The following is a 16751-nucleotide window of genomic DNA, read 5'->3' as shown; positions in this document are numbered from 1 at the left end:
ATTTTCTCTTTTGCATTAGGTAAACCTAACACGGAAGCTCTCCAGTATTTTACATGACAAAGACATATGCTCCATTACTGAAGTATCTAAAATCACCGTACTTGATTAAAGCTAAAAAAGGAAATCAAATGGGAAAAACAGTAGACAGACTGGTGCAGACAATGATGTTGAAAATTATTTTGCCTAATGGTTAGAACTTGACTGCAAATACTTGTTTTGAGTAATTTAAGCATATTAATCACATGTATTCAAGACTCTGCTATTTTTCAGAGAGCAACAAATTGAAAGCAAAGAGCTTTTTATACCTATTTTATCTGCTTTATCCTTAGTATGTTCTGAATGCTATAAAACTAGAATCAAAACAAGGGGTTAAAGTTTGTGTCTAGATTCTGTATTTTACCTTGATTAGAGAAACACATTTCTCAAATCAAGAGAGAACGTGTGAAAACCACCCACCAAATAAAACCATTACATATGTTATTTTCAACTTGTACTTATAACCTGCAATATAACACAACAGACTGTAATGCTTGAGTTTCCTTTGCGGAAACAGTCACTAAGAGTATAAACAACCTTTTGTATTAGTTAGCTTGACAGAAAAATAAGATCATAACAATGATAAACGAATTATCTTATATTTCAAGTTGACTGGGCTCATAAATTTCCCAGATACCTTGGATTTTTTTTCCTTCAGGGTCCACCAATGCTATCTTCATTGGTCAGGTGCAATCCTTACCAGATCTCACGCATTCTTTGTGTGCAAGCTGCCATTTCAGCACATATCTTCTTAACTTGTACTTGTGACCTAAGGATAGGTTCCCTCAGGTCTCTGCTAGAGCTCTGTAGGTGACTGTCATTACATAGTTAACCAAACTTCTTTACATAAAAAGTAATGATTGGATTTATCTGCCCCAACATACACATCTATAATTTAAAAGCCTACTTGTGAGCTGGTTATTTAAAGTTGGTTTCAGAGTTAATAGCAAGAAACAGTTAAGATGCAACTCATCCTATGGCAGATTATCTCCAAAGTACAGACACAGCTGAATGATTCCCTCTCTAAACAATGGCAACAACGCAACCATGATGGTGTACATGTACAGGCTAGAAATACATCATAGAAGCTATCTACCTATTACTGAACCAGTTGTAACAGTTTACAAGGTAGACCAAATTTTGGGCACAGAACCTTTCCTCAGATCTGAGGGAGAAACTGAAAACTTAGGAGTGAAATACAAACTGAAAAGTAAAATCCATTTATCTATAGTATCTTGGAAGCCAAAGATAGAAAAGAGAAAGTATGTTATATGACACATTATTGCCCTCTCTCCTCCTTTCCCACTACTTTCTCCTTCTAGAATTGGAAATATCTGCATCTCCCTTGATCTGAAACAATTAAAACTTCCTTCCACCTTAATATTTCCTCTACGCCATATGGATCAACCACTTTCCTCCTCAGATGCTTTAGCTGATGCAGGAGTAAATGTCATCTTAGTTATAATGTGTTTACATGTAGCCATCTAGACATGAGCAAGGTGTCTAAACATCCACCACAGATGGGGTTAAGTCAATACAGTCAGTAGAATGTAGAGACAACTCATCTCAAAATTAAGTTACCTACAGTCACTCAACTGAATATTGACCATTGTCCACATGAAAATACATCAGTTTTGGGTGGGATACAGCCAAATTAACTAGGCTTAGTTAGCTTACATATGGATATCTGCACCTGCCCTAAGGTTAGGAGGCAGGCAGACAATGCTTCTTTCTCATTTCCTAATCTCTGTTATTCTGTTGCTTTTCCATTTCTTATTTCAAGGTATGCACTTTACAACCTATGTCCTGAGCTTCCTGCACTGCCAGCAGGACGAGGTAAGTGATCCTTCCACCTGTCTCAGCATTGATGAGATTGTACCCAGAGTACTTGATCCAGTTCTGCACTCCCTAGCACAGGAAGGACATGGACTTGCTGGAGCAAGTCCAATGCAGGGCCATGAAGATGACTATACAGAGCAGCCCAGCGTATCTTGAGAACAACACTCATGAGATGTTTAATGGGATTTCTTGATGGCGTCAAAGATGCTGGGTAATCAGCTGAAAATGACATTTCAGCTCGCTACACCACTGGTGCATACACTCAGCCTTAGTTAACAACTGGCAGATCCAACCCCAACCACGCACACTGAATTCAAACCCAAAGGTTCAAACACCAGTTGCAGTTAAAGATAAGACACCAGCAGGAAAACTTAAAATGATCTATGTTCTCCCATTTGTTTACATTTTCCTAAAAATTCTGTTTCTTACTACTGGAAATGATAAAAATGTGTTCCCCTTTGATTGTCCAGTGTTTTCACAAAACTAGACTTAAATAAATAGGCAATAAGAGGGCTTCAATGTACTTATAAAACTATTTTAAGTTTAAAAGAAATTGCTAGGCATACCCCATTTTGTGTCATTTTTTCAAGTCAGAAATGACTGTGAAGCAGTCTGTTACCAGGTATTTGCGTGAAAACAAGCTCAAGACAAAAAACAGCAATGACAGCTTTTTTAAAATGACAGCTTTTTTTTTTTTATTGAGTTAGATTTTAGTTTATGCAACAATAATAGTCATAACAGTAACACATCATTTCATTATTTCTTAATACCGTTTCACTTAAATGTCATACTTTTAAGTTTTGCCTTCACTATCACTTTTCATAATTCCAAATTGAAAAGAAGGAATGAGATTTCACTTACTGCAAGTAATTATCTTTATCTACCCTGAACTCCAATTTGAATATTGCTTGGCTATAAATTAACAGCATAGAAAGCAATTAATACATAGCCTTCATATATTTTTTAAAATTATTCAAACTGAGTAGTATTAGACTAACTTTATTCTGTGTCACCAAAGCACTACCACAAGACATTTAACTAGATGTAAGTAGACTTATCTGAATCACCATATATAATTACAGAACGACAAAGGATTCAAAGGATATCATGCTTTGACATCGACTAAAAATCTGCATATGACTAAATGTGGATGCCTGGAGGATGTCCAGACTAACTGGTGGATGAAGGACGCATGGCAGGACATGTTTGTGAACATAACTACATTAGTCAAATGGAAATACATTGTGTGACTTTCATGATGTATCTGCATCTCTAATATGAAGTTTCCTAATTTTATGACATAAGCCCCACCCCCCCAATCATTAAACCAGATCTGGACTGTAAGTAGAAAGTATTGTATATTCTTGGCAGAACACAATAAACTAAATTAGCTCCATAAATTACGGGAGTGACAACATTACAGGTTACTGATTACATTACACTTCTGAACTCCTTTACAGTCTACTTCTTAGAGTCTCTCTTTTTTGTAAATGAGCATCATGTATTTAAACAGCATGTTTTACACAACATACCAGCAACTGAAATTACCAGGCCCATATCGACATACCAAATAATTGAGAGGTACTCTGGTTTTATGTAGAGAGTAAATAAGTTGCCTTTAAGAGTGTATTCCTATGTTGATTCAAAATTAGAGATAATTTGAAAACAAGAAGCTCAAGGCGGTACAATCCTGAGCTTGTCTACACCCTGCCTGGAATACACAGGGAAGTCTAACAGTATTAGCAAAGATGAATAAGGAAATCAGCCTCAGCGCCACATCTTGTACCTGGAAAGTCAGATCCCAGATCCCATTTAGTCTAAGAGTGTTCATTACATGTTAAAATATGCATTGTGATTATTTAAATAAATCTAAACTCAGAACATGGTGAAGAGAAAGTGGAAACTGACAACAACCCAAACATCGTGCTGGCATCACCCGTTTTAATACTGACATAAGCAGAAGCGCAACAAAAGCTGAATTGCAGAACAGAATCATATACAGTCATATGAATGTCTAAGTGATATTCAGAGCTAAAAATATACACAGTGAAATGTCTAACAGGCAATGAACGAGCTGACTTGGTATTCATGCATTTACTCAGGCTTTTTGTACAAATACATGTGAATTACATTCCAAAAGATATAGTACGTTAGAAAATGTCAAGAGCAGTAAGAATTACAAAAATACATAGGCTATTGGCATGATTTAACTTTAATTTGACTATGTATTTCTGTAATTGTACATATATGTATATATACATATATATGGGAAAGAAATGTTTTACTGTAAGGGTGGTGAGACACTGGTACAGGTTGCCCAAAGAGGTGCTGAATACTCCACCCCTGGAAACATTCAGGGTCAGGCTGAACTGGGCTGGACTGAGCAACCTGGTATAGTTGGGGAAGTCCCAGGTCATGGCATGCGAGGGGCTAGGTGATCTTTAAAGGTCCTTTCCAACCCAAACTATTCTATGATCTGTACATTAACAAGTACCTACACTTGCAGTGTTACAAGGTGCCTTTGTAGTGTTTCATATCCCTCTTCAGATTATTTAATATACTGGGAAGCTTTACTCCTTTACCAAGTTTCCTCAAAGGATGACAAACTATCATTTCTAACAGAGCAGGAAAAGAGACTTCTCATTCACAAAAGTCTGACAGATATGCTGTGCAAAAAATGGCTGAAATTCATAACATGAACTTCTTTCCACACTGTAGCAGTTATTACAAAACTGCAAAGTGCAGCTCTTGCTGCAGAAAAGGAAACAAGACTGAAAAGACATCATTGTGCTTGTGACAAATTTGTCATGAATTAAGTCTCTGATGATGACTTAACTCGTGCTGACTGAAGCAATATGAAAACTTCAAATGATAGAGAAAGCTCTATTTAGTCCTATGGACTTATACCTATGGACTTTAGTCCTATGGACTATGCATAACATACTATCAATCTGCAATTAAAAAAATAGGTCATTTATGAGGAAGAATCCTAAGAAAGTTGCACTATACAGCTAAATAAAACCACACAGTAAAAGGGTATTAAGATAGGAATTGCATAATATATTATAAAAAAATATTTGAGCCATTCTTTAAAAGTCTGTATAACAAAATACACATACAGTTCATGCCACCAGGAAAGAGGGAGTTAAAACGCCTTTCCTTTTCTTTTCTTTTCTTTCCTCTCTAGTTAACACCTGTTCAAAAGGAAGGGCTATTAAAAGAGTCAGAAGAGTAACAGGAAGGGTACTGTGTTCAGAGGAAGTCACAGATCCTTAGGCAGGCACAGAGGCTTGAACTGATCTCCATGAGAGAGAAATTCTGGCTTGTTAGCTGCACTGTTTTCACTGGTATTTATGGTATGACCAAACTGCTGAGCAGACTTCACTATTTACTGCTCTGTCACTCCTGTTAGCTATACTGCAAAGCTCATAGAGTATTTTGGAACAGTCAATGTAAACGGTAAGACAGCAAACTACTGAGTTATAGCAGCAATATGTGACGCATCCACAGACATTTTCACTCTGAGCTCACTGCAGATTCAAATTAGTAGGTTCTAAATAGCAAGGGCACAATTTAAGTCCTTCTTCAGATTGCATCAACTTTTCTTTGGAAGCAGTGGCACTTTCAGTGTCTGAAAGTAGATAGTATTTTGGGCTAAGAAATCAGAGCCTGAGCTCCTAATTTCTAAGTTTGTAAAATTTTAAAAGAAGCCGTCGTATCTAACAATCTGGAAGATTCAGTACAATCTGTTTTAGCACTAAGTGGCTTCTGTACTAAGAACAGTGATGGGAAGGAAAAAGACCACACTAATTTTATCTGATTGGTGTGAAGAAAGTGATTTCACACCCTGACTGCTGTTATCACAGTGAGAAACAGCTATGCTACAGATCTGCTAGAAGAACAGCAAAACATGAAAAATCCTCACAGCACAGTTGTTAAAAGCTGCTTTTGGGACTAAAAGCTTGAGACCTTTTGAAAATAAAAAAAAAAAAACACCAAAACAATAAGGTAAGCATTTCTACCCTTTCCTCAATAGTCTCATTTATATTTGTGGGTCTCAAACTATAGCCATGGCAGCAAAACTAATTTTAGTGGGTCAGAGAGCAGTGGCACCCTGCAAATATTAACCAGCTCATTTATTTGTCTGTCAGTTTAACACCAGACAGACAGTGCTTTACACCTTCGGAAGCTAAACACAAAAACCTTCTACTTACCATCACACATAAAAAACATTACTCAGTAATTTCTATTCTTTATGAGCCTAAACATACTGCACTGATTGTACACATGGCAGAGTGTTTTAAGCAGCTCAGGGTTTTTAAAACAGTGAAACTTACCAGTCCACTTAAGGCTAAAATCCAGATGTAGGAACCAGAGGTTAAGAGCTAGAAGACAAGAGCAGTGATTCAGAATTTTGATTTTACAAAGAACTACTCTGTTGCATATTATACAGACTATGGACTTATCATGACAATGGGAGAAGTCAAAGACATTTATCTTGGTGAAAATTCAGTTTAACATTAAAAAAGGATGCATTCCAGAAGTAGCAGAAGTGGAAAAAATCACAGGGATCCAACAATTGTTCTCCTTCTCCAGAACAATACATTTTATTTTCATATAGTATACTAAGTATAACAGGATGTCAGTTATAGGCTGCACAGAAAAACAAGTCTGAAAGATAGACTGATGCAAAGGAAATGACTCAGCAGCAACAGGAGAAATGCTCCAAGCAGGGCAGACAGTGCAAGTGAAGCTCTCAGATGTACAGTTATGGAGAAACTAAGCATAAGCATTAAAATTAAAGAAATAAAGTTCTCACCCAGTGGCATATCTGTCAACATGAAATCACAGAAATAGGCTGGAGTGAATCCTGATGAGCCAACAGGGCAGCCCATTGTTTCTAGTAAAGTATGTGATTAATCACCCGAAGAAGGTTACTACTAACCAGAAAAATGGGCTGAAAACTAGACTGATACTGGTTACTAAAATAGTTCTGCATGATGCAAATTGGATCATGAGAACACCTGCCCTTTAGACTTCTGACTACAGAAAGAGTGACTTGAGATAAGGGCACAGTTTACAAATGATTTTTCCCTTAGCCTCTGTGTGACAGCAGCAACCGTTATATATGCAGCAGGGAAACGTGACTTGTGCTGGAGGTGGTGTGCGTATGAAAGCAAATGGCAAAGGAAATGATGGAGAAGAGCTGAGACAGTACCACGTCTTTCCCAAAGACTGGAATAATAGAGGTACTGATGTGTTTGGAAGAGATGAAAAAAGATTTATGAAAGATCAAGAAAATAAGGTGCTGGCATAGAAGTTGAAGGTATCCAAAGGCTGAACAGCAAGAGGGATGAATGAAATGTACATATGGAGCACAACTCAATATTCTGAAACTGACCATTCATTCTAAAATACTCTCTACCAGACTTCACATAACTATGGTGCTTTCTGTTGCTAGTACTACAGCTATTTATAAGGCCCTGGAATCTATAAAAATGAGTATACTTTCTTGTAAGTTTGCACATCTCCTGTTTCATAATTCAGTGTCTGACATGAGTGTCCATTCATTTCTAGGCTGCTGGAGGTTTTTTTTTGAACAACTACTGCCTTTCTGTATCAATATAGTACCTATATTTTCCATTCATATTTAACATAATACTACATGATATTGCTATGCTCTGTGTTACACTATTATAAATTATCTGTCGCATGGTAATGATTGACATACAAATAATAATTTATATAAAAGTGGAATTCAGTCAAAACCTTTATTATTTACTGACAGTTTTACTGTATTTTATAGCTTTGTTTGTCTCCTCAGATAAGAGGAAAATAAACAAAATTAAGAATATAAGCAAATTAGAAAGGTGAAAGAGACATAAGCCTTAGCATCAGGTTCTGTTTTCATTTATTTTCATCCAGTTAATTTTGTTGACCCCAAGAAAAATAAACTGTAGGACTGCCTATTATGTTTTCCTGCACAAGACAATGAAGACAGAAGGCAATGGAAGAACTGCTCACCACTTCAGTATGTAGAAATGCAACACATGTTCTTCAATACTTCAGTTGATGGGACAGTCACTAGCTAAACATATGTAGAATCATACATGTAGAAGCATCAAAATTCAGAGAGTAACATACAGAAATACAAACTACTACATTGGTAAGAACAATATGCAAGTACATACCATACCTGTAAACCCAATATGTAGACCAGTGTCTTGTTTGTGATGGAAAAGTAGCCTAATACTTGTGTTACCTGCACTCTTGGAATGGAGGAATAAAATGGTACAAACAGTGCAAATACAGGACCCAAGCTGCAAAAAGAGACACAGATGTTTAATGAGAATGCTATCAGCAACAGTAGTGTACAACAATCAAAAGTAATTAATCCTAAGTGCATAATAATCAAAATGTAATACCACCTTGCAAAAGAAAGTTCTTCCTTAGGAACCAATGATTAGGTAACTTGCAACATTGAGAACAACAGATTTATTAGCAAATAAGAAGAACAGGTGACAAAAGCTATCTGATTTCCAAATATTTACAACTGGAGGCAGCAGAGAAGGCAACAAATTTAGTCTAGTAGCAGACTGTTTCTATAAATTACAGCACACAAAAAGAACATCAATGGTCTCCTGCATCAGACGAAACATCTTTAATTCAAACGTACAAATGGTAAGGATTATACCTTGCCCAAAAGGTTATGGAAATCACTTCAAGTATGACATTAAGCTCCTATTATTTACCCAGACTTAAGGTGTTAGAGGATTTCCAATAGACTGCAGTCTGTAAGATGGAAATTTCAACAGTTTGATTTAACTTTCCTTTGCCTATGGCCCTACAAATAACTTTCTTGAGGTCCTCACCATAATCACAGCACAAGATGCATATCAAGTTTTGAAACCATCACTGGAAGCAGTTACAGAGAATTTATGACTCAAGCACCTTTTAAAATGACCAGATAATTAGGTTGAAGTTGTGAACATGAACTAGTGCATTTCATCCATCTACTCAGATAGAAAGCCTGTGTTCCTCAGGATAAAACACCCAGAAAATGAACCCATGTATTAAAGCTGACAAGAAAGGCCACAGCAGAACCAATGGCAAAGGCATGGACGTAAGAGATTCTAGAAGAAAAGATACTTCCTATGGTAGAGAATGCAAAGGAAAAAAGGTCACTTTGGGTAGACACAACCTGCTCCACTGGTGGAGCTGTGCTGGTGGTGACCTCCAGGCAGCAAGCTGCAGGCAGGGGAGGCTATCAGCAAAGTGCACGTCTCCCCCAGCCAAATCCTTGCTTGCAGTTCCGTGCTATCTTGCATCTGACAGGCATGGGATGCTGCACAGGGTGATTTTTTACTGCTCGCTAGCTTATCAAAACTTTCAAGAGCTGCAGTTTCCACAAGCCACAGTTTACATCAAAGGGATGTTATACTCAGTAGGTATTCTTCAAACTGCACAAACTAGACCCTAAGTAATTTGATGTGTTCACTCAAAAATACATTTCCCTTCTGGAGGAACTACTGATAGGAGTAATACTATGTGAAACAATGGTCTGAATATTAAGACTTACATTTCCTGAACAACAGCTAAATGCAACACCCACAGCTATGAAAAAACCCACCCTTTCAAATATTATTTTTACTCAATAAGCTATGGCTTAAGAGCATTTTGTTATCATTTTGTTACATATTTGAAGTTCAGCTTGCTGAAAAATGTCCTGTCTCAGAACTTAATATGGTTTAATTAAAGAAACATTTTTAGTACCATCTGTTTAACAACAGTCAGATGCACTTTAATGTATAGAAAATGCTAACTCAGGAACTACTAAAAAATATTCACTTTTGCACATAATCCTTCTTACATAAACAATGTAATGTTTGTATGTCAAACATTATATATCTGCATAAATACACACAACATTCTTAAAATTAATTTAAACTACTTAAGTTGTGGGAGTCAATCAGCCCAGCTGTAAGAGTGGAACAGACAATAATAATTCATCAGAAGTGCTTCCACTGTAGACAATATTCACTAAAGTAAATCAGGTTTTATAATTGAAGAGAGAAAAAAAACCCAAAGAAAAAAGATATTTTCCCTTCTTAGAAAAGTAATTTTAAATTATTTATTTCTATGCTTACCAAACAACCTGGAGGACTACCAGAATTGTGGCATGCTTTTCAGGTTTTAGTCCTCCTGTGACAAATAGTGACTCAGACACAAACATTTCACATGCAAGACTGCACTCAATCATAAGATGCGAAAGTACAGAAAGGAATTTCCCCTAATTGCAAGTGCATTTTAAAAGGAGATTAGAGAATTTTGAGAGTTTCCTTATATGCTAATATTCACCATTAACGCCAACAGAGACCACAGAAAGCAGCACCCCAGTCAGAAGAGTGATCTGTGCAATTCAAAATCCAGTGCCTGACATCACTCAGTACCTGACAGTTTAGAGGAGCTAGAGGAAGCCTAGTAATGGACCTTTTCTCTAAACCAGTAAGTTTCTAAGCACATCAGATATGCCTCTAAAGTTATCCCTTTTTGGTTTTTAGACAAGGCTCACATGTATTGTAATAGGTATTACCCAAATATCCATTCAGGAATCTTTTTAAAAACGTCAAACCTAGTGCCCTTCAAAATGCTTTGTGAAACTCATTGGTAGCAGGTGACTTCACTGTGTGAAAATTTATTCCAATTAATATTAAACTTTTGCCCTCAACTTTCATTATATAATTCTGTACTTCTACTTTGAAAATTTCAATTCATCTTTTCTGTTGCCTTCAGAATTTTCTATGCATTACTCATGCCTTGTCTTCAAACATCTATATGGAGATGCAGGTCTGTCACAGAAGTTATCTATGCAACAATATTAGAATATGACTGACATAGTAAGGGACAACAAAAGGATGGCTAAGAAAAATGTGGACCAACTGCCTGGTGGAAAAAGGGACCTAGTGACAGAAGACATGAAAAAAGCCAAAGTACTCAATGCTTTTTCCTACCTCAGTTTTCACTGGTTAGTTTTGCCCTCAGGCCTCCTGGGTCCCTGAGCTTCCTGTGGGACTGGACCAACATCTACTGTAAAAGAGACAGCTAGAAAGCTCTTGAGCCTATCTGGCCACAGAGAAGTCAACAGGGCAGGATGGGATGTACTTCAGGGCACTGAGGATGATGGCCAGCATTGCTACTGAAACATTGTGATGGTCAGGGCAGGTTCCTGATGACTGGAAAAATGCAACTGTCACACCCATCTTCAAGGAGGGCAAGAAGAGGATTCAGGTAGTCACAAGTCTCACCTCTGTTCCTGAGAAAGTTACAGAACAAATCTCCTGGAAGTCACTGCCAGCCACATGATGGACAAGGCGACTGGTAATATCCTGTATGGATTTAGCTAGGGTGACTCTGGCGCTGTGGGCAAGGAATGGGAAGGCAGCAAATGTTGTAACTTGTGGACTTTAGGATGGCATTTGACTCAGCCTCCTCTTGTGTCCTTGGAAGAAAAACCAGGGAGGTATGGACTGGATAAGCAGATCTGACGGAAACTGGCTGCACTGCCAGACTCAAAGGGCTCTGACCAGCAGTACAAAGTCCAAGCAGCAGCCAGTTACTAGCAGCTCCCTTCAGGGATCTACACTATGGCCAACACTATTTGTTGTCTTCATTAACGACCTGGATGATGGGACAGAGTACACCTGCAGCACATTGATGAATGGTATCAAATTGGAGGGAGCAAGACTACATTCCTTGATGAGCTCGTGAAATGGACTGACAGACACCTTACGGAGTTCAACAAGAGCAAATGCGGAGTCTTCCACCTCGGTTGGAACAACCCTGTGCAATAGTACAGGCTGGCTAGAAAACAAATTTGCAGACAAGGAGCTGGAGAATCCTTTGAATGTTAATCAGCAGTTCACCCTTGCAGGAAAGCTCAATTTTAAACAGGGCTGCATTACCAAAAGCATAGTTATCAGGCCAAAAGAAGTGACTACTCAGCACTTCTGAGCCTGAACCTCAACCACTGTCCACTTCTGGGCTCCTTGCTTCAAGAAAGACATTCAAGACTGAGTCCAGCTGGGGTAATGATGGTCCAGTACTGTACTAGGTTGCCTGGAGCTGGAACATCCATCCTCAGAGACACACAGCCCCACATGACACAAAGACATACTTTGAACCTAGTGTCAAACTAGATGACCGACAGAGGTCCTGTCAAACCTAAGCCACCCGATTAGTCTGTGAATAATCAAAGCCTTCTTCCTGAAGCTCATAATCACTGGTGGGATTTCTTTTCCTGTATTTCACTAGACAGGTACAGATATCCGTCCGTGTACTGTAAATAAAAGGACTGGTTCTTAACTCTTTTAGTTATGTTAATTAATTGTTTGGTAACATAGATTCAATGTCTACAAGTGCAAAACACTCTTTTTGAAGGACTACTTCAATTCTCTCTTTCCCTTAATTTTTTTCTTCGGTTGTTTTAATTTTTCCTTTCATTCCTTTTAATCTTCTTTCCTTCACTTTCTCTCCTTTTCCAGAGACCTTTGTCCTGGCCCTTTGCTCATTATACTATGAGAATATCAAGAACATCCTTTCAAGTGCCATGATTAACTCCTATAAAATTGAGATGCCTTGTGCAAAGAAAGGTAATAAACACAAATACTTGTTTTCTCTAAACTGAGTTCATGCCCACTTCATGTTTAGGAAGTTCATTTCAGTCATGTGGGTTAGAAAATAAAATGTTCAAACAAATCATAAAACTCTTAATCCTGAAAGATTAAATTCTAGAGTTTGAATACCCTCTATAGACACCATTTTCATCCCAAAGGTGTCCTGTAATAGCAGGCTCTACAACAGTGTTATTCTCATTTCGAAGAGCATGTTGATTTTCAACATTTGCAATGGAAAAGAAACACAGCAGACCAGATGGGAACATTCTACATCATGTGTAGTAATGATGTTGGTTTTGATAGGGAAAAAAAACCACAAATGTGAAGAAACAATAACCTTGAAAAAATAAACCAGAGATGTAGAAACTACTGGCAGAGAAGAAAGAATCAGGCTGAGTACTTCTCATGAGAGAAACACGCTACTTAAAGTTTAGAAGGGTAAATATTAAATGCAGATTAAAATAAAACATTTTAACATTAGTAAATATATGCAACAAATACACAAAAAATGGTTCTGAAATGTATGAACAAATGGGTAGAAAGCTAAATGTTACTTCTGCAAAAATACCTGCTGCTGTCATTCAAAGTTCTGCGGGACTAAACTTGCAGAAAGAGCCTGTTATTTGATTCAGGATGACTCACTACACTTACTAACTGCGGTGCTGCATTTTTTCTTCATTTAAGTTCCTCATAAAAACATTAATCTGACAAATTGACAACCACGTGGTTTTCTGGTGACCAAAAATATCAGTTATAAAAGCAGCTGCAGAAAATACACAGAACGTAAACTGTGTTTGTAATCTAAGTTACTGAGCTACTTCAGTGCTCTGCATTCCTGCAGGCTCATTGGACACTGCCGTGTTACACTGACAGTGCCAGCCTTCATTCTGAAAATGGTAAACATTCTCAATAACATTCCTTAAAATCAATTAAATCCCCACAGCATGATCACCCTTGATAGGTGGGATTCTCTGGTTGATGGAGCCCAGGACTAAAAGGAACCATCTACTGCACCCAGCCCTTTCACTACACATAAGCAGGACACCCCAGTACCCTGAAGCCTCTCAACAGCAGCAAAAGGATTAGGGTATGTTACCCATATTAATTTATCTAACTGCCAATATTTCACAAGAATGCAGGAAGAAAGTGGAAAAAACAAGACAGAACAAAGTTGTGCATCTTAGGGGAAAGAAAGTTTCCTCCTGTCCATGGATAACTCAGCGGAATTACTGTAACTTTGGGTTCATTAAAATATGAGACCAACCACCCACTTTACAATCACCTAATGAGTCAGACACCTACCTCTCCTAACAAAAAGCTTTAGTTTTTAATACCAAGGCTATCCAACAATATATCCTGTAAACTGCTCAGCTCCATTGTTTCAAGTTTCAAGTTCCTATCCCTTCCCATTGGTGAGCTAATCCAGACCTTTCCTATTCTGTTGCTAGAATCTTTCTTCCAGTTTCAGTTTTAATTCAATCATCAGTAATAAGATGCTAACATACATTAGCTTTTTCTAAAAAGATTAATTAATCCTATCTCCCCTCAAACTCTGTTGTGCAAAGCTGGCTTATGGTACTTGACCATTCCCATTCTACCAGCCTGCTGCAATATAAAATGTAAAATTTCTTCAGTCAGGAATTTACAACATACTGCCTTCAGGCAAACAAGTACTGCAGACCATCAAAGAATCATTTAGTTTATAGCACTATGAAGATGATTTTTCCTTTTTAATTTTAGGCCTCTGTCCTTTATTTAATATATGATTAGCATGCTGCCATTCATGTGAAGGCTGAAGTATGGAGATACAGATGAAACCAATGGAGTGGTATAGGAATGGCTAACCAAATCCTGGTCTACAAATGAGTACAGTATCAGAAGGACAACTATTTATCCTTAACTGCTAAGTTATTAACATTTAGTAGGTGTTACAGACCTAGTTATCCATGCTTACCCACTGACAGTTGCTGCTCTGTAGCAAATGCCTGCAGCAAGTGATTGATGGCGAGAGCTTACCAGGTAGTTTTTTGCTTTCATAACTGATCATATTAACCAAACCAGAGAGGAGCTTTCACCTTTCTAAGAGGCAGGAGCTTTCAGTGAATCCCATACTTTGCTAAATCTGGCATAGAAACTGGAGCTGGGCAGAAGACATATGAAGGCGCAAGGAAACATTGCAAGGACTGATGACAGAGTATTTTGTTGAGGACGTACAGTTTAACAGCTGTACTGAAATTTTAGTGTCCTAAATTAATCTGTGATTAAGTCCTTAATTTATTCTTCTTCATCCAGATTAATGTAATACATTTTATTTGGTCTCTGCAGAGTTACCATGACTGGCTGGTGAGTCATCATTTACTGTTCCTCTAACTCAAGCTGCTTGAGAAATCATGCTTGTCCACAAAAAAAAACATATAGGATTCAGCTACAGGTTAGTTCTTGACATCTGACCTGTCTTCCAGAAAACTAAAGCAGTTTGTTTTGGAAGAAAAGGCAGTTTTGCAGTTAAGAAAGAGCCTGGCTGGATTCATGTGCTGCTTGATCCATCTGTGTAATTCAGAAGTTATTTCTTCCGCTGGGTAAGTAGGTCTCTAGACATGAAACTACAAAGCTAAACCCAGAACTCAGCTAGAGTAGGGACTAAGTAAGCAGACAGAAAATACATCAACACGGCCATCATAACATACTGGTCAAAATATTAACTGCACTTCTCTGAAAGTAACAAATTAGTATATTCCTTGCCTGCCAAAAGCAAAAGAGTAAGCTTTTGTACACAAATGGTAAACCCAAACATACATCACACCTGTTGATACACACCATTTCTTGATTTAAATGTTCAAATCAATCAGATATTGGAGAAACAGCAGCTGTGTAAGAACAGAAAACAAATAGCCAGACGAATAAATAGTGAGTGAAACAATGCAGACTGTATCACTTAGCTTGAGCAATTAACATCACATCATGCTAGGCTGGATTGGTAGCTAATACATCAGTGTGACCCAAAGGGTATAGTCTAGTAATGTATCTTCATCAAAGGCAGGCAATATTTTATCAGATCAGAGCAGGAAACACATACTGGCATTATTTCATACGGGTAAGACTATTTTCAAATAAACACTTCCTTTAATATGAAGCTGTGGTACTAATGTCAGCCACCCTTGAGCGAAGACTACTACATGCTTGCATACCTCAAAATTTCCTATTTCTACTACATTTTTTTGCTGCTGGTCAGGGAACCACATTGCAGTACTGCTTCATGTGTGTATGAAGCAAGTTCCCTGTGCAATTAACCTTCAATCTGTCTTTAATTCTCATTACTTCATTTAAAGAGATTCTACTCTGTGATGAAGCTGAACAGTTAAAAACTAATTCCAAAACAAGACAGGAAAAAGTCCAGAATATGATCAGTAAGTTCACTCAAAGGCTTTCTGAATCTGCTGTTAAAAAATAAATGCCCCATAAAAACTGAGGAGCTGAAATCCCTTCAGATTCCTGCCATCTAGGAGACTCAAGCCATATCCGCCTTGGGAGCTCAGCACAAGAAAAATCAGTGTATAGGGCCAATCAAATGCTCCAAGTTGGCACAAGAGTAGCTCACAAGGCTCTACTTCGTTCTGTACAGCAAAATCATTTTCCATAAGACAAGGTACATGTAGTAAAGTTTAGCTTTGTCATTAGATCTGCATTTAGGCTTTCTAATGAGATGGACACATTAGTCAAGACTGTATCCCTGCACACCTCCAACACTACAATATCAGCAAAAACTTGTGCTGTGAACACAACCCTAATGTTTCCAAAGATGCATTACACCATCTGCATGAGTTGCACATGCCAAAAATAACACCATCATGCCTACTTGCTGGTTCTTTAAAATCAGGCCACTAAATGAGGTGACTTCAAAGATAAAGTCCTTTGCAGCTATGAACTATCAGTATGAGGTTTTGGGGAAAATCCCAGGTAACTCTCAACCACAGCCTCTAACAGCAAGTTACAGGATTTTCCCCTCTATCACTGATCTCCAAAACCCTCTTAACTGACACATAATTTAACTCTTAGATCAATGTCCTTTACTCAGAAACAAGGTTATTCCAAGTAACAACAGGTTACCTCACAGTTTGATATCCCATCCCTTCCTTATTCCCTAGCTTACCATTCTTATCAAGATCATTTTAGGGGAATGAGATTTGTGTTTAAAAAGCTTTT

The 16751-nt window shown here is 37.7% G+C and overlaps 1 protein-coding gene across 2 annotated transcripts in view; it reads right to left on the bottom strand.

The window, feature by feature from the left end:
• The window catches only part of UBAC2 (UBA domain containing 2), a 100913-nt gene that overhangs the window by 22089 nt on the left and 62073 nt on the right, over positions 1-16751 (bottom strand). For both annotated transcript variants that reach the window (XM_057402094.1, XM_057402095.1), the window contains exons 5-6: positions 8072-8195; positions 6213-6260 (exon numbers count right to left, since the gene is read on the bottom strand). In XM_057402094.1, the coding sequence (XP_057258077.1) occupies positions 6213-6260; positions 8072-8195 (172 nt within the window). The remainder of the gene's footprint in view (positions 1-6212; positions 6261-8071; positions 8196-16751) is intronic.

The sequence above is a fragment of the Pezoporus wallicus genome, unplaced genomic scaffold (assembly GCF_028554395.1).
Source record: "Pezoporus wallicus isolate ANWC-B61680 ecotype Strahan unplaced genomic scaffold, APGP_CSIRO_Pwel_v1 contig_6520, whole genome shotgun sequence".
NCBI classification, from domain to species: Eukaryota; Metazoa; Chordata; class Aves; order Psittaciformes; family Psittacidae; genus Pezoporus; species Pezoporus wallicus.
The sequence above is the reverse complement of the archived record's forward strand: the minus strand, read 5'-3'. Positions and strand labels throughout refer to the sequence as shown.